Here is a 19,266-nt window from a genome sequence, read left to right on the forward strand (position 1 = left end):
GTCTGGAGTTTTCACGGGTTGGAGTCTTCTATCACGAATTATAATTCAACATGATCATACATAATCTTCTTCTATCATGAATTAAGCAACCATGTTAGGAAGCAAGTCTTTCTTTGGCCAAAAGGTACTTCGAACTTGAAACGAGCAAAAGTTTTAACCTGAATTACAAGATGGTTTTTTGTATATATGCAAAGATATGAATGTAAAGATGGCAGGATCCAGCGCAGCATCATGTGGTCTGGAGTTTTCACGGGTTGGAGTCTTCTTCTATCACGAATTATAATTCGACATGATCATACATAATCTTCTTCTATCATGAATTATATAACAAGTGCTGCAATACTTCAGTTTAGACGAAACAATTCACTGATACAGTACAAGTGCTGCATATCAAACGGCCTTTACAGGTTTCAGCTCCAGGGGTGAGAGTGAGAAGTAAGAATATGTCATAGGTGGAAATATCCAGACATTGATCAACACGTTAGGAGCTACGGAATACGACAAGCTCGCCTCGGAGCGAGGCATGGATAACTTGGCCTAGAACTTACTTTCCAACCCTGGCTAGATACTCATCGATGATCAACTTGCTGTGACATATCCATTACACCCTATCCATGTCGCAATGAAAATGACTACTTTTTAGATTTCTGCGGTTTGAAGATGTTGCCCTTGTAGTATTTCAGTTCGGCGATGCTCTCTTTGATATCGTCCATCGCCCTGTGACTTTTTCCTTTCCTAGGAGTTTGCTTCCTTTCTGCGAATGATAATGACAAACACACGGTTAGATCTCGGCCACATCAGGAAAGGTCTCAGAGTTAAACTCATCCTACTCGAGAATGTAAACATATGTTAGCACAAGGCTAGTGGGTACACTCCAAAGCCAGTGGGTACCATAGATGCGATTTTTTTTTGTTCCGTATTTCCATACAAACTCTAAATGTACGACTATACTGGTGCTTGAATATGGCAGGAACGTCAAGAATACAAGGCTTTGTTTAACTGCTGAAATTGTGTATATTGCTTATCCACGGCGATTGTTTTAATTATTTTATCTTCTTCAACAAAATCAGAAATTACTCATATCATTTCAAACAGATGTAGCAGTTGAGGGACCATGATTGAAACAAGTGCAAATAGCAAATGGATCAATGGGATAGACAGGAACAAATTGGCAACAAGCAAGCATAATAATAAAAAAATCAGCCTTCTACAAATTTTGTTTACCTTTAGGGTACCACCGGGTGCACAAAGCCATGATACTGCTCACATCAACAATCACGTGAGAGAAGATGGCTGCAAGCCGTGGCAAATACTTCTGCTTAGGAAAAAAATAGCAAATATATTATTTATTATGCACCAAAAGCTAAAGGAATACATCATGTTTAAATTGGAAAAAAGATGTCCTCGCGAAGGAAAAATTGAGCACATTGTATATGTAACAAGGAACAAACAAATTATTTTGCACGACGATAAATGTGGAGACATGGATATCAGTGTAGCAAACAATTATCGAGCACTGTCCCAAATAAGGCAGTTTGATCTAATACCATATAGTTTACAACTATATTTTTTCTATTGACTTAATGAGCTGATTTATAACAAGCCGAATAAATAACACAAGAAAATCAACTAAATTTATTTTCTGAATTGAATGAGACCATTATCGAAGCAATTTTGAATGAGCCTTTTTCACCCTGAGTGCAAGCCTCCCCGCATTTGGGAAAACCAAACCGAATTACTTGGATTTTCAAATTTTGAAATGAGAATATTGACCAAACAATCCTGAGATTGCCGACTTTTTTTTACTTCACTCAAACAAAAAGCACAAGCTTGAATTAAAAAAAGTAGGATGGAAATTCTAGTTGACAAGAAATATAACTCAGTATCGACAGTTATTCTTTGTACTGAAACTGTTAATCCTGCTGGAGGATAAAAATATTTGTAAAAGTGACCAGTCCTGCGTTCATGGAAAACAAATGTCTTTCCTTAATCCTAGCTGCATGACTATTCCTGTCTGTGTGACAGTATATCAATCCTAGTTACAGCATATCAATCCTAAAATACATTCTTTACTGACCTTTAAAAATAGTAAATCTATGTAAACTGAATTCCCAGCTATTGATGGAGTGTCTGAACCTACATGCTTCATGAGGAAGTCTAACACCTGCAAATAGGCCAACAGAAACTTCTATCAGAAACCTTTGGCTATTTTTATTTTTGTAGCAAGGCATCAATATGTACTGTTTTACAGTGCATAAATGATTAAAAACTGTATGACATATCATTCTAAGATGTGCAAGGAACTGCTGTATCAATTGGTGAAGCAGAAGCCTTATTCAGAGAATGAAACTTAAGAGCTTGAGAAGTGAGAACTACAACAACATTCACGGATATACTGATAAAGATCATGCTGTAACATTTACACTTGCAAAACTTGGTGTAGCTTGAACAGTGACTAGTATGCTATTCAAACTATACCAATCAGTTTGTTACTTTTCCTTTGTGTGGGATGTATTTGGTCATATTTTTGCAAGAAACCTTGCAAGCATAAATGTTACAGCATGATATCTATCTACTCCCTCCGTCCCACAATATAAGACATTTTTGCAAACTATTTTAGCTTGCAAAAACGTCTTATGTTATGGGACGGAGGGAGAAAAACATATAAACCTTTTGCAACATTTTGGAGTGGAAAAATGCATTTTGAATATAGGTGAATTGCCACCTACGTGCAGATCAGAGTTTTTGCAACATATGCAATTTTTTGCTAAAAGGGGAGGCTTGGGATTGCAGGATTTGTTTGTTGGATATATGTATGTGACATATCACAAGTAACAACTGCAGTGTTACAAAATTGAAAGGTACAGCAAGCTCACAATTTGGGGCATCCACTGGTAATTTCCTAAATAAAAATAAAAAATAAAATGGCAATTGGCAATTCAACATTTTACAGAAAAATATTTAATCATCAAATGTAGCTTACTAGCGTTAATCAGAAATATTTTTTATATTAATAAATACTCCCTCCGTACCAAAATATAAGACGGTTTTGCAGTTCAAATTGAACTACAAAAACATCTTATATTTTGATACAGAGGTAGTAAGAAAGAAAACAATCTATAATGATCAACTTAAATCATGTCAACACTGCCGGTTCTCATGATAATGCCATCATGTAAGAAGGCAAGTATGTAATGAGTTAAAAGGGCACATGAAAATAAAGTTATGTAAACTGTAGAGATTTTGAATAGCAAATGGCACTGAGAGTTCTGAAGTAGCCAGACGTTAAAGTGCAACAGATAGATAAATGAACAAGATTATGGAACCAGCTGTGAATACTGTAACGCCATGTTTGCTACCAAATTTTCACAAAAAGGTGATGATAACCATAAAAATCAGACAACATACTTGTTTCTCCGCGTCACCCTCAGAAATCTCACTCTGCAGTACTCTCTCTGTCAATCCTAAATAAGTTCAGGGGCCATCAGATTTATATTTAGAGAACAATACCCAATAAGAAATGTTATTTGGAAACTAAAGATTATTTACCACTAGATGCATGATGGGTTTTACACCATTCATTCATATTATCTAAGCAAGCTTTGCTCTGACATATAACCAAGTTAGGACCCTGCAAAATGACAACAATTTGAACTTCCCGATGAGATGATGGCAGACAAGTTATTCTACACTGAGATGAAGCATGAAGCACTATTTGCGCTTATTGACATGATAAGTAGAAAACCAGTGTACTGATTTTGACATTAAATATTTGTGCTATTACAAATATCATATTCCACATGGATCATCAGCACTCCATTTGCCATTAAATACTTCTTATGTTCAGGTCTGAGCAAAGGGTGGGTTTGGACTTGTATTGTTGAACAGAGGGAGTACTGTCTAGATTGGCTGGATAAGATATATATTTTTCCAAACTGCAGTTTATGTAACACAGCTACTAGGAACAGAATTAGTAAAAAAATAATCTACAGAAAACCAGAGTAATTCACGGGTGTTCTCCGAATATTCCTGTAAGCAGAACTAGTTACAAAAACACCATGATATTGTACATGATCTATGTAGAACGAACTAAAGGTAAATGATTTCAATAGCCACCTCTATTTGTTTTGTAAGTTTACCATCTGTTACAATGCAAGCTATCTCCAATATCCGATCTTTTGAAATATCCAAACCTACACAATCCAGTATGAGTGTGCCAGTTAGTCATAATTTTATGCATAAGATAAAAGGTAACAAAAGAAGGAATAGATTCCGAAACTAAATTTGATTTATCTATCCATCAATTTTTTTATTAAAAAGTTATAAAAATTGAATAAATTCATAGCAGTAGCAACTATAATCAGATCAGAGATCAACGTATTTAGCAATCATCGTCGAACTTCCAGGATAAGAAATGCCCTTCGATGTTTCAGACCAACTCAACAAGTTGTTTGGGGCATTGGAGATAAATAATCTGTGGTTTGCAATTTTGTTCAGTTGAATCCCAGATTGTAGTTTGGTTAACTAAAGTCGTGTATCAGTAATTTGAAATATGTTTGTTTCACCATGAGCCACCTAGTTCGACCATTGACTGCAAGTTAAACCAGATGTCACTCCATTCTTAGCCACTAGAAGAAAGTAGAGAACCCTTCTCAAAGTAAAATAATGAGACGCAAAGAAGACACTGATATATTTCAGAAGGCCTCCTGAACTACTCTATGACCTCATACCCTTCCATTTCCAGTATTTACGATTTGAACTTACCATCCAAGTATGATAATTGGATTGAACAGATTGGACTATTCACTGTCCTGCTGAAGAACTTCCTACTGAGCTACTGGCTACCAGACATTTTCCATCATTAAGCAGGTCACAAATAATTGGGGCTGTGATTTGTAAGTGGCCATATCACAAATTTACATCATCAGCACTCTGAACTATTATTTCGTAGGTGCAAATTTTTAATAGTCACAAACATACCAAACTCTGTGCAGAAAATTAATTATTCTGAGGCAGAATAAAACAACACAAACTGTTACGAACAAACAAGTAAATGAAGGCGGAACATCAAAAATAAATTCTCTTATTATGTATTAATAACATAAAACAAGTTGTGGTAACTGAATTATTCACCAGTCATTTCCAAGTCTATCCACACTAAAGGCATCCTGTAACCACCAGATGATGATGCAAGAGCTGCTCCATTATTGCTTACAACAGTTGTGTCATTTTGCACGCCTTTATCTGCATAGTAAATGCAGTTTACAACCCCATTAGTGACTACGGCGAGTAGGAACAGAAATATTATAGAACATAAACATGTATATCCCTGGCTCCATCAAAGGGTTTTTCAAGTAGCCATATGTACCTTGAAGACAAAATCTAAAGAAAGGGGATGCCCATATCAGACAGATTGAAATTGTGATCAGTATGCTGGTGAATACGCTTGAGCAAAAATGTCACACTACAATCTAGTTAAAACTATTTTCAGAGAACTGTAGGGGAAGCGCCAACAATGAACGGAGACAAAATTGATACACTGCACTAAACAGTGGCGGTATGACCTCTTGCGGCAATGGCAACTCTCCCTGAGTCCCTGGTCATGACAGTAGTTACCTAATTCGTTCCAATTTAGTTTCAGAGCCAACTGCTGCTCCGGCCTCAATGAGCAGCAGGCAGCAGCTGGGATTTCAATCATGCTATGCCTTTACCCATGGCAGTGGCATACCCAGGCACGACGCATCCGGAAGTGGCATAACCATGTGAGGTCATGGCCCACAGATTATCGTTCACATTTGCAAATGTTGCAGATGCACACTTAAATGATGGGATGGATATTATGTCATCAAACCACCCGACAAGCTTCTTTAGAAAATGAGCCACCATCCAAAATGCGACATGACGGCCCAAGCAAGCATGGATAAATTACAAAGCAGAAATACAATACATCTCATCTTTTCAGAATAACCACTCCAGGAAATTAAACAGTGAATGGCCATAAAACAGAACGTCAATTGAGCCCAGGGAGGCATTATCACATCATAAGGCAGTTATGTTCTTGGCAATAGTAGCTAAGCAATAATCTATTCAATACGGGTAAAAACAGGCCAGTGAATCAAGGTAAACTACAAAGGAAGTAGCTGCTTCAACTGAAAATTGCAGGGATAATAATGAGCTACGCAATCGGTTCTCCATGCAAAAATAGGGGGGGAACAGTAATCCATCTAGTGTAATCTAATATTTTGGAAGCTACATCCGAGAAGAAATGGGGTACCAACCAGGTTTGCTGGCAGCAGTTTCTTCTATACTAGTAGAAGATGTTTGGGTCACTTCGCTATCATTCCCTTCATCATCTTCGCCAACCAGATTAAGAAGCGAGAACATGTTCTCAGGCTTACTCATTTTCCCAATTCCCTTATGTCTGTGTCTGGTATAATCCAAACACCTATTCCTGTATCAGCCAAGCACCCAACTCCTCAATTAAAATGAGACTTTGCATAGCAAAACAAAATAAAATACAGGGGCGGTAAGATAATACTAATATGCATCACAACCCAACCAAGCAGAGCTAGTGTGCACCGAACGAAAAGGTTAACAGGATCGATGAAAGAGAAAGCTGATCATCTGCACCATTGGTTGCCCCTCTTTGCACTATCATGTCTAATTCCCTGGTTTAATCATTTGCCTTTTCCTAATTATAGTATAGTACACATTTCCCTTTCTTTTTTCCTAATATCTATGTCGCCTACACTCTGTTTCTCTACACCTTAAGAGTCGATCGCTCTTACTGCTAGACCTAGTTTTGACCCAAGCCAAGCCAGAGAGAACCGACCTCGATGTCTGTTTACCCTATCCCCCAATCGAAGGAAACGAACCTTGTGCGCGGGCGCCGATGGGGATCGGCCGGAGGAGGAGAGCGGCGAAGGTGCCGCGGGCTGCCGCGGCTGGGGCAGGAGGAGATGCCGGTGGAGGCTGCCCGGAGGGGGAGCGGACGAGCCGCGGCTGCTGCGACTGGGGCACAAGGAGACGCGCGCCGGCTGGAGGGAACACCGGTGGAGGTTGGCCGGGGAGGAGGAGGAGGACCGGGGCGTCGATCTCGGGCAGAGGAGCGCGAGGGCTAACCGGGCTGCACCTGCGAAGCCGAGGCGGCGGCGGCGGCGGCGGCGGGGGAGAGGATCGGAGGAGGGGATGGGACTTGGAGCGAGACTTTTTCTTTTTTTTTCTTTCTTTTTAGCCAAAAAAATAAAACACATTTTTTGGTACTCCTTTTTCACACGTTTTGAGTAAAACCAGTCTTCACACGTTTTCAAGTCCTTGAATTTAAATTCCAATCCGATAATAATAAATCAAATGACGCATGTAGGATCAAAATCCTCTAAAAATTCCATGGAGTTCTTTTTTTAACCCAGTACAGTCGAAATCGCTCACATACACGAGCATACACTCACCCCTACCCTATAAGCACATCCAAGAAACTGAGCTGGCACATCATCTTAAGATTGACGGAAATGCCTCCTTCCATTGAAGGCACATCGCTGGAAGGCATAGAATAAATCCAGGAATAAGTGAGCACCAATGTCAAGTCTGGAACTTGAACTCTGATGAGCATAGGATACGACGGTTCTCCTAATCATCCAGCCACGGGTTGGTTCGCTCCATAAAGTTCCATTGGAGCCAAAGAATCCCTAGTTTTCTTGTTGTGTATATAGTGGGTTGTGTTTTAGGTCCGACTAGGTTTACAAGAAAAATTGTCAACAATTCATTATGATTGTGCAACAAACATTAGAGACGGTGATGTTTGGCGGTGGAGAAGGTTGGGATTCAAAGAGTTTCCTTTTTGTTGACGGTCGGCACACCCTAGGGCGCATGCCACTGGTAACTTGTCAATATGAATGACGTTTGCTAGACTGTGAACATCAGTGGTAATCCATTACTAGTGATGTGCGATGAACCTCGCAAGTCATAGGTATGACACAGATTATGCGGCCAGTTGCGCACACCACTTCCACACCACTGGCAAGGTCGGCACAAAGAACAATCTAGAGTGGCGCCCCACCCAATAATTATCCTCCCATTTTCATTCTTATCCATTCTACCTTGATCCCCAAACCCTAAAGGCACCACTCTTATTCATATAGGGTCATCAGTCATCACCATCAGACAATTAAAAAAATCTATGTAATGATCCTCAAGCCAATGATTTTCTTGTCACACGCGGTCCTTTTGAACTGGTGTCTGGCATTCGTCTTCGTCGGTTCGGCTCCTTGTCATCTCAGAGGAGACTTGTGTGATCTCATATTAGGCGAGATCAATAAGATTGATCTTTTTGAAAAAAATACATGTTCAAACACTTTCAAAAAAAAACTTATACACATCAATATTTGATGTATAATCTCAAAAAGTTCAGTTCCTACTTAAACTTACATCAATAGAAACAAAAAATATAAAATTGGATGTGAATAGTGTCAAAGCTGCCACTATTCACATTTGAATTTGTCATATTTGAATCTCTAATTGTACATTGAGTTTTGAGCTGATTTTTTTCAGAGTTGTAGACATACCCCCTAGGAATGTCGTCGAATAATTTTAGATTTTTTTAATATGTACAGTTACTTAATTTGGTATAGTTACAAAGGTAACTGTTGAATCGGCACTAGTTACGAAAGGGGAAATAGCTCAATTGGTTATTATACTATATTGTCGAATAATTTTAGATTTTTTAATTATTCGATGGTGATGATCCTACATTCAATCGAACAGACTGAAAATTTCAACCAATGGTGTGCTGATCTTCTCCTCCTACCTCCTAAGCTCTGCCTCAAAATGAAAAGCAGAAACTGCTATTACAAGAATTCGGTTTGAGTAGGGTGTTCTTTGCTGGTGTGTTAGGAGAAGACAGCTTACCATTTTCAGAGTTGGGACCTCCCTGTTCGCAGCTTCGCCTCGACTGAGGCTTGCTTCCTGTTTTCCTTCTCCCAAAGAAGAGGATAGAGGAGGAGTGGAGGACACCATCTGAATCATTGCATTTGTGTCACCTATTCTCTACTCTGCAATGCATAGGTTAATCTAAGACAGACCTATACTTTGTCACATTACTATGTAAGATGACCATTAATATTTCTTCAGACAATCTTATTACTATGCACGCACTAATTAGTGTTAAATCTCAGATAACCTTTAATTACAGGATATTAGTTTTAGGATAAACATTTTAGAAAATAAGGGTGCAAAAATTTGTGGTGAATGGCTCACACAATTGTTTATTACTATTTGTTGCTATACATTATTTTCCAGTTTTGTGCACACCCCTTCAACAAGTATTTTGGAGCATATGTCCCGCTGCAACGCGCGGGTAATTATGTAGTTCTTAGAGTTCTAAGTAGTTTGATATGGCCTCTAGACACCCTTATGAGTAGTTGCTATCAATCTTGCAAAGTTTTGTTGACAAAAATTTTGTGACCCAAAAATTTCAGAAAATTGTACGCGAATAAATGTGTCTTTTTGGAAGGAGTTCTTCAAGGAGGAGGTCCTCGGAGGCATCATCGAGCAGTAGCTCAATACGACGGTCTTATGTTGAGCCAAGTGCAAGCTCGATGCGGGATGCCGCTATCAAATCATGCTTATGGCCATGTAACCAGTTCATGGTTAGTGCAGGTATCAAGGAAGAATTTGAGGAGTATGTTCACAACACCGAGCTTGCTCCTTTTATCGAAGATAAGTGCACCCAGCATCTCAGTCTCACAGAAACATTCACTAAGAAATTTAAGTATCACCCTCGTGAGTCTAGAGTTTCATTTAGCCTTTATGATCTTCCCTTTACCATGTCGTTAGACGTGTTCTATGATGCGTGCAAAACTTTGTATTGGGGTTCGCTGGACGAACTACCAAGATCTGAGTATGAGTCGTTTTTAACTAGTCTCTGTTACGGTGAGGATAGAGGAGTGACTCAAGGTAGAATAAAAAGTATTCATTTTTCATCCATCCATTACTTTGCACACTTTAATGGCAAATGCATCATGGACAAGAAAGATTGCAGCATACTGCGTGCCCCTGAGTTGAGCCTCATACACACTGCCCAAACAGGAATTAAACGTTATAATCTTGGAGCGATTGTTGCACGGAGATTGCAACATAATGCTTCCAGTGTTTACTTTTATGGTGGAATTTACGCTTCCTTAGCTAAAAGGTTGCGTGTGTCACCTTCACTAGTAGAAAAAGGGTCTTTAGTCCCGGTTCATAAGGGCCTTTAGTCCCGGTTCTAAAACCGGGACTAAAGGGTCGTTACTAAAGCCTCCCCCTTTAGTCCCGGTTCTTTCACGAACCGGGACTAAAGGCTCTCCACGTGGCCGCTGCCTGGAGGTCCACCTTTAGTCCCGGTTGGTAACACGAACCGGTACTAAAGGAAATTTTATGATTTTTTTTGAAAAAAAAAATTGAATTTTTTTTTGATTTTTAGATTTCTGAATTATTTTAACCTCTAATCTCTAATCTCTAATCACCCCTCATCACTGCTCAATTTAACCTCTAGTCTTTAATCACCCCTCATCATTCCAAATCATCTAACTTCCCAGATGGTCACCCATCCTCTCACTACTCCAGTCTGAGCACGCTTAACTTCCGAGTTTTATTCTCCCTCGTTTCCAAGTCTGCACTTGTTGTTTTCCTGACAATACTAAGATGTCAATCCTATTAACCCTCAGGAATTTAGCTTGAGCATGAAGTCACACATTTCACTGTTTGAGTTTGAAACTATCGTTCTAAAAAACAATAATTATTTAGTAACACTAATATTTCTTGAATAAGTAGTTTGACCATAGTTTGACCACAGTTTGACCAGATTTCACCAGAATTCAAAAAAACTAAAATAATTATTTAGTAACACTAATATTTCTTGAATAATTAGTTTGACCACAATTTGACCAGATTTGACCAAAATTCAAAAAAATAGAAACAATTATTTACTAACACTAATATTCTTGAATAATTATTTAGTAACACTAATACTTCTTGAATAAGTAGTTTCACCAGATTTAACAAAAATTCAAAAAAAAATTGAAATTTGAGCATAACTTTTTTTCCTTTTAGAATTTGAGAATTCAAAAATTTGCAAACAGGCCGTAGGCGGTCAAAATCGGATGCGGATTTTCATGCTGAATATTTTGATATATTATACGTTTTTTTCTGACATCGTATGCAAAAATTATAGCCGTTTTACATTTTCGCTATACTTTTTGCAAAACATGTCCAAATTTAAGTTTTTAAATTTTCCTAACTAGTACATGTAGTAACATAACTACATCTGGAAGGATTTTAATTTTTGAAGTTTTTATCATTTTCTTTTGCTTTTTACAAAACTGAAAAGGCGATCCACAGGGGGGTAGAGTTTGAAAATGGGACCTTTAGTACCGGTTCGTGGCACGAACCGGGACTAAAGGTCTCAACCCAATTAATACCGGTTCGTGTCTCAAACCGGGACTAAAGGTCTAATCTTTAGTCCCGGTTTGAGGCACGAACCGGGACTAAAGGGCATCGCACCCTTTAGTCCCGGTTCGTGTCTTAAACAGGGACTAAAGGGCTCAGGTGAACCGGGACTAATGCCTTAGCCGCACGAACTGGGACCAATGCTCACATTAGTCCCGGTTCGTGACTGAACCAGGACTAATGTGAATATTGCCCTGGACCAAAGCCCTGTTTTTTACTAGTGCTTGGCCTAACGATCCTATTCTACCTACCCAGTACTTACACTTTGAGGCCATGAAGTGCCATAAGTTTCTTAAGGGCACAATCACTAATCATACTTACAACTTGAGGTTCAATAAAAAACCAATTGTACCAATTGTTTTGCCTGCTCCTGCTCTCTTTGATTATCATAGTAAGGGAAGATATTACGTTCTTGAGGGCGAGGCCCGCGCGTACAATGCAGAGATCGAGGCTGCTCCAAGAGCCTCCGTGGGCTATCATTCGGATTATTATCAAGGCTATGGTGATTACCAAGCTAGCTAGGCCAAAAGCCTAACCTTGGGGGAGTACGTATTTCAACCGATATTTATGTTCAGGGTGTTTATATCCTACTCATGCTAGTGCTCAATGATAATTATTCTCAATGCATGTTTATGACCGTTTTTTCTCTCTAGTTGGTCGGTTCTCAATCTAATTTCTAGTCTTCACCTGTACTAAGCGGGAATACTGCTTATGCATCAAATTTCTTAAACCAAAGTTATTCCAGATGAGTCCATCATATCTAACTATATGTTGTATTGTCTTGCCGTTCCAAGCAAATTTGCATGTGCCACCTCTAAAATTTCAAATCAACATCTATTTTGTGTGTCTGGACCGCTCATGGAGCGACAAGGGGCGGTCAATATCTTCCATGCTAAGAGGATTATTCTCATAATGAGTGTTTATTCAGTCACGAGAGGGGCGGTAATAGGGATGACCAGTCCCGAAATAAAAAATTGCAAATAATTAAACAAAAATCCCCCAAGACCGTTGTTGGTATGGACGGTAACCGAGGATTCGGCTAGCTGTGGAGTGTGTTTGTTGGTGGAGGGGGAGTAAACCTTACTTTTATCGCTTGGGAACTGATACGTCTCCAACGTATCTATAATTTTTAATTGTTCCATGCTGTTATATTATCATTCTTGGATGTTTTATAATCATTTTGTAGGAACTTTATATCATTTTTTGAGACTAACCTATTGACATAGTGCCTAGTGCCAGTTGCTATTTTTTTTACTTCACAAAAATTTAATACCAAACAGAGTCCAAACGCATCGAAACTTTTTGGAGATTTTTTCCGGACCAGAAGACACAAGATGGGCCAAATAAGTACCAGAGGGGTGCCCCGAAGGGACATGACCCACCTGGGGGCCTAGGAGCGCCCTGGTAGGTTGTGCCCACCTCGGTAGCCTCCCTCACCGCCTCTTTGCTCTATAAATACCCGAAAAAAACCAAAAACCCTAGGGGAGTCGACGAAACACAATTCCAGCCGCCGCAAATCCAGAAACCACAGATCCAGTCTAGACACCATCACGGAGGAGCTCATGTAGCGCCCAAGATGCGATTCTATCCCAATCATGTGATGAATTCATGATTGGGGCACAACCTCGGCGTGCCCAAATTCATGATTGGTTGATGGGAAGAGTCTGGTCTGCCTTCTTTTATTGGTTGATTGGCAGAAATCGACAGCCTTACAAGTGAGTGCTATCGATAGCCAGCCGAGGGGACACATAGAGAAATAATATGGAGACATGCATGACCAACTGGACATGATAATGGTCGAATCAGCTAGAGCTACCATAACAGTCTCTTACATGCATGCTCATCACAGACACGAAACTACTATGGTAATTTTTCTCATCAAAGCACCATGATAAGACAAGCGGAACAAGAAAGTGGAAAATGCAGGCTACATGACAGGACAAGAACCAACCAAATTAACCCAGCAAGCCACAGCCTGGACGATGCCTATGCCTAGCTAAGGGATGGATGCTCAGTTCAAGCCACAGCCCGGCCGGCTTCACTTCTTCTGCACCCCGCAGTCTGGAGAGTTTGGCTGCCTCGACGCATCCGCGCTGTTGAAATCGATGGCCAGCCCGACGGGGCTCGACGACTTGCACTTGTGCTGCAACACCAAGGACAAGACACATTGTTAATGATGCATGTCAATGTAGCCAGACTGACAGCTCATCTACTGCCTGTGCTGTGCGTGTGCTAAATTGAATTAAATCAGTACACACTTGAGCTTTTTATGGTTGGTTGGTTGGTGTTTTTACCTTGGTGGGATTAGTGGCAGAGTGCTGCTCTGTTTCAGACCCATGCTTCTGCTCCTTCTCCAGCAAGCACAACAGCCTCTTGTTGGCTTCGTCAAGAGCTCTCTTCTCCTCGAATAGCAACTTAACCTTGAATGAAACACGCAAGAAACGTCTAACCATCAGAACCGCGGTGGTGTGTTGTATAAATCTATTGATAAAAGTCGCAGGTGCAAAACATAGGTGTTGCAAGGATAAGAGAGGTTCAGTATATATATATATATATATATATATATATATATATATATATATATATATAATATATATATATATATAGAGAAAATTCATCGTACCACCCGGTGGTAGTTACCCCACATGTCTCATATACTATCATGTGGTACTATATATACTATTTTATTATTTTAAATATATTAATATACTATATCTAAGATATTTCAAAACAAGTTACATGAAAAAATTGCATATGAGCCCATAGTTTTTGTTATATTTGTGAAATACATATATATATTTGTACGTAAAAAAAGCATACTCAAAAAATGGTACATACTCCCTAAAAATTTGTATATATACTACCTAATCATTGTTATATACTACATACTACACGTACATACTCTTGATTTCGATAGATACTATATACAACATACAAAACGCAAGTGGTGGTAACTACCACTGCTTGTAGGAAATATTTGTCCTATATATATATATATATAGGGAAAATGCATCCTACTACCGGGTGTAGCTACACCCATTTCTCATATACTATCATGTGGTAGTATATACTCTACTTTATTATTTTTAATATGTTCATATACTATATCTAAGATACTCCCAAGTGATTTATATGAAAAAATGGCAAGGGGGCTCATAATTTTATTGTATTTGTGAAATACATACATATTTGTACGTGAAATAAAGTATGCGCAAAATATGATACATACTACCAAAAAAAGTAGTATATATACTACCTAAACATTCTTATATACTACATACTACGCGTACATACTCTTCGATATGATAGATACTACATAGAACGTATGAAACAAAAGTGGGAGTAACTACACCTGGTAGTAGGGAAAATTTGTCATATATGTATATATATATATATCTTACGTCCTCCTCTGCTTTGTTTAGACTGGTCTTGACTAATCTTACGTCCTCCTCTGCTTTGTTTAGACTGGCCTTGAGTATCTCCTCCCTCTGCAGGGCTTGCACTTGTTCAGTAAGCTGTGCATGAGTAAGATGAATGTTGGAGGATGAGGTTAAACATCAAAACATAAATAGGTGGACAACCAAGCATTGCACTAGTAATTACAGAACAGCCACCACAGTAGCATATATCATGCAAGCAGAATGTTCAATGAATTGCAGATCTAATGCTGATGCAAGCAGAATGTTTAATGTTCATCTGATTGATGGCGATGGAGCTCTACAGTTGCCAGACCAAAAATGAACCATGTAACAAGACTAGTCAAACTGGATATGCATCAAGTGATTAAAATCCATGGATGATATATATAATTCATCAACTGATATGCGCAGCTAAGCAACTTTCCCAATGGGAAGAACCCACAAGAACAGACAAGAAATGGATATTTTAAACAGGATTGCAGGCTGTCTGTGTGTGTATTCAATCAAATCAGTAAATATTTGAGCTCTACGGTTGGCTGGTGTTTTTACCGTGGTGGAGTTGCTGGACTTCAGCAAACAACCGCGGACTTCATGTTCAGTGCTCCTGTCATCACCAATCAAACAAGGAGGCCAAGCCATAGTATATGGATATGCATTGTCATGAGACATGCCTTCCATCAGGAACTCAATCTTCATGGTCTTAATTGAAAGGTAGAAGAACCAGCTGGCCATTGTGTAACCAGGTATGCACGTCATGGAGAAGTACACGCGTCCAGACCTGACTTCCACAATTCTGACTTGGTCCTTCCAGTCCTCATCAAACTTTGCCCTCAAAGAGATTGGCAAGGCAACGCCCCCCTGCAGCACCCAGCTCTCAATCCCATCGCCGTACCCGCTGCGGATCCAAACATGGAGAAGACCATCAGATGCATAGACCATGCAGAGCTTTCCATCCTCAGTATCCCCAACCATGGAATCACCGTACGTTGCCAGCGAGGGTAGATACAGAGAGGAAACTTCCATGGTGGCTCTGTTTATCCTGATCGCGCGTGCTTCGCCACAGAGAGACTGATAAATAGAACCACCCAGCAGAGTGGTAACACTGTCTTGCATGTTGAATTCACCACCAATTTCCATCCAGGAGTGGACGTCCCAATCCCTCGTTTCTGACGAGAAGATGGCGACACGAACCCTAGACACTTGTGAGCACACACAGACCACGTGGAACGGCCAGGGGTTCTCTGAAAACTGCAGATGGAAACAAAGGGTGAACTTCCAGTCACTCACTTTCCAAGCATCCTCGGGCACCGGGATGATGTCCACGGCCCAGGTCATGGGGTTCACGACAGCGACGGACACCATGTTCCACAGGAGGATGTAACCGTCGCGGCAGTCCATGATGCTCCAACAGGACGCGTGCTCGTCGTCCTCCGCAGGGAGGGAGGTGAGGAAGAAGTCGCCGCGGCGGAGTGCGGCGTTGACGTCGGGATCTGAGCGGCAGAAGGGGGCAAAGGAGCGGACGCTGCCCTCGTTGATTTCAAGGAAGATCCCGACGAGGGGCGCCGGGTGGAGGGCGCGGAAGAGGCTGCGGAAGGACCGGGAGGAGCGGACGGCGCCGAGCCACGAGCGGCAAGTGAGCGCGGCGCGGACGAGGGCCGGCAAGCTCGGCAGGCGGAGGAAGATCTCGAAGAGTTGATCTTGGCCGAGCGAGGATATGGTGGTGGTTCCGGCGGCGGCGGTAGCAAGGGTGGTGGTAGTGGCCATGGAGGGGATTGGCAGAGGTTTCGCCGCTGGCGCAGCCGGCGGCAGCAGCAGTTTGCTGCTCATTGCTCGAAAGACTCCAGGTGTTAACCTGCAGGAGAGAGGGAAAAATGGCAAGATGAGATAATGTTCATATCATTAGGAAGAAATAGGCCATTGTAGCTCACATAAACACATCTGCTACTATGCAGAACACAAGCACCCACTTGCACTTGGTATATTTCGGTATCTAGGACACCCAGCACTCACAGCACTAGGGCTAGTCTAATATATAGACCTGTTTGCAGAAGCCAATGGAACTGAAACACAGCTAGCACATGAACAAACATGAAGTGTTCTTAATAAGAGACAAATACAAGTACTCTATATAACTAACTTCAAGAAACAAGAAAAAATTGTAGGCATGAAGAGATAGAACCAATAGTTAATAGCATGCTACCTCTTATTGGCAATTGCTTTTACTACACTCATATTCCATTGGGGCAGATCCTGCTTCCCTGCCACGGGATTTGGTTGGTGCATAGAAGAAAGAATTGGCCTTGAGGAGCTTTTAGCAACTGCAGATGAGTTAACATCTGCTCTTTTGAAACTTGTAACACTTATGGATCTGTGGCATTGCTCATTAGCCGCTTGACTAGAGCGTGCGGCCAAGCTAAGAGTAGAGATTGTATCTTGGCAGGAAACTTCTTCCTGCATCAACCATGAAATGTTAAAAGAAGAATGAAAATTGGATACTAGTTATAACTGATACTACATATTAATATTAGTTCCAACAGGTAGGTAAGCTTGAAACATAAAGAAGTACATACATAGCAAACAGTCACAAGTAGTGGTAACTTAAAATATTTTGTACTACACATTCTGTTTACTTACTAGCACCTAAGAATGGATAAGATCTGAATTATGGCATCGATGTGCGTCTTGTCAGTAAAAGGAGTACAAGTATTGCACTATTTGATTTGAGGAACACAAGCATTGGTCATGAACAAAGCAAGGTCATTTGAGATGAAGATGTTGAGTATCTTACCAAGCAGGCGATCACCACAGCCCCGCTCGTCTTGCACAAAGAATCCTGCAAAATACGAGTAACTTTGCTCTGCCTATAGGGCACAAAGTTCTGGTTGTTGTTGAGCGCTTGCACGACATTCATCAAGGTGTACATGGTCTTGTTGCTGCTCGACAGAGCACCGCCAGTCTTCTGCTTGGGATCTACATAGTCTAACACAAGAACCAAACATGAGGCAGATACCACATGCTAGAATGTCAGCGAGCCAGTGCGAGTGAGAAGACCACAAACCTGTGAGGCTGAGAAAGTTAATCTTGGCCACAGCACGTTCTTTGCCGTCCTGATCAGAGCTAGATATGTGAATAATGAGCCCTTGATGCCCCTTGGTGGGTAGCTGGGTAGAAGAAGCTTTAGTTGGTCGCTGCTGGGTAGAAAAAGGTTTAGCGGGTTGCTGCTTGTCCTGGTTTTCATCAAAACAACCCAACTGCAAAAAGTCCTCAATTGACTTCACATGAACCTGCAAAGGAAAATGAATATTAATACTACAATGAAATCGCCACTCGGATACTTGGGATGTCAAAACAATTGGTATGAGTGCCAGGGACAAGCATACATAAAGCCGATCAAAGTCTATTTTGTATTTTTGTTACACTCTGTTTAATTTGGAAAGAGGCTCTGTTTATTAGAGCAGAGTAAGCATTATTTATTTATTTATTTATTTATACTAGAGCACCTTGGACAGGCCCTTGAGATGGGTCTTCCCCTGGGCATCATCCAGCACCAGAACCTCTTGCTCCTTGGGCTCCAGCAGATCAAAGATGTGGGTGTCCTGGACCACCAGGTAGGATGAGACCTTGACGGCACCGCTGATGGATGCAGCGAACTGGAGGATCTCCTCCATTGCGATGGTGACCAGGCCCGGCTGGTCCTGCGACCCCTGAGAGCAGGAATCGCGTACACAAATTAGAAATTTTTATAGATGCATGCTGTCTGGCATATTGTCTGAAATGGTAAGAATGGTGGGGGACCTTGAAGAGGTGGTCCTTGGCGGACGACACAGGCATTGTTGCTGCTGCCGGTGGTGGTGGTCTGCTGGGCCTGGGCGAGGAGGGGGTGTAGCTCGTGGAGGAAGATATGGCGGTTGTCCTCGTCCTGCAGGTAGCACCAGTCCAGCCTGTGCTCCTCCTTGCGCTGGCTCCTGCAGGGGAAAAGGGTTCAGTTGTGCCCAAAATAAGACTTGAAGTTGTGCGTGAGATCAACCTGCAGCGGCCCGCTGAGAAATAAGGCTATCCAACAACTGCTGTTGTTGGATGTATCACATAAACATTAGGCCTAAGATTTGAAGTGAAGGTTGCTGAGGTCGTGATGGAAATGGAATCCCATCTCATCTCTAATGCCAGAATAGTTACGCCTGGCAAGTTCTGAATTGTTAAGACTTGGCAGCTTCATGCAAGAAAGAGATACACCACGTCCTCGTGCCTTACAATCAACGTAAAAAGCAGTTGCAACGGCCAAGCCACAAATGATTTGACATGGTCTGCTGTATGTTTCCATTTCTGCATCTCTGTCTACCTTGATACGGACTGGTCGAGCTGCTCC

At 41.0% G+C, this 19,266-nt stretch overlaps 1 protein-coding gene and 1 pseudogene across 1 annotated transcript; both read right to left on the reverse strand.

Annotated features, from left to right (window-relative positions):
- Positions 1-287: 287 nt before the first annotated feature.
- On the reverse strand, positions 288-7,145 carry LOC123139955 (oligoribonuclease). Its single transcript, XM_044559677.1, has 9 exons — positions 6,876-7,145; positions 6,279-6,451; positions 5,134-5,244; positions 4,117-4,193; positions 3,550-3,631; positions 3,409-3,464; positions 2,078-2,164; positions 1,225-1,315; positions 288-754 (listed from the first exon to the last, which is right to left on the reverse strand). The coding sequence occupies exons 2-9, from the start codon at positions 6,400-6,402 to the stop codon at positions 633-635; spliced, it is 750 nt and encodes a 249-aa protein (XP_044415612.1). The 5' UTR covers positions 6,403-6,451; positions 6,876-7,145; the 3' UTR covers positions 288-632.
- A 5,998-nt stretch (positions 7,146-13,143) lies between these two features.
- The window catches only part of LOC123139748 (uncharacterized), a 6,815-nt pseudogene continuing 692 nt past the window's right edge, over positions 13,144-19,266 (reverse strand).

This window comes from Triticum aestivum, chromosome 6B (genome assembly GCF_018294505.1).
Source record: "Triticum aestivum cultivar Chinese Spring chromosome 6B, IWGSC CS RefSeq v2.1, whole genome shotgun sequence".
NCBI classification, from domain to species: domain Eukaryota; kingdom Viridiplantae; phylum Streptophyta; class Magnoliopsida; order Poales; family Poaceae; genus Triticum; species Triticum aestivum.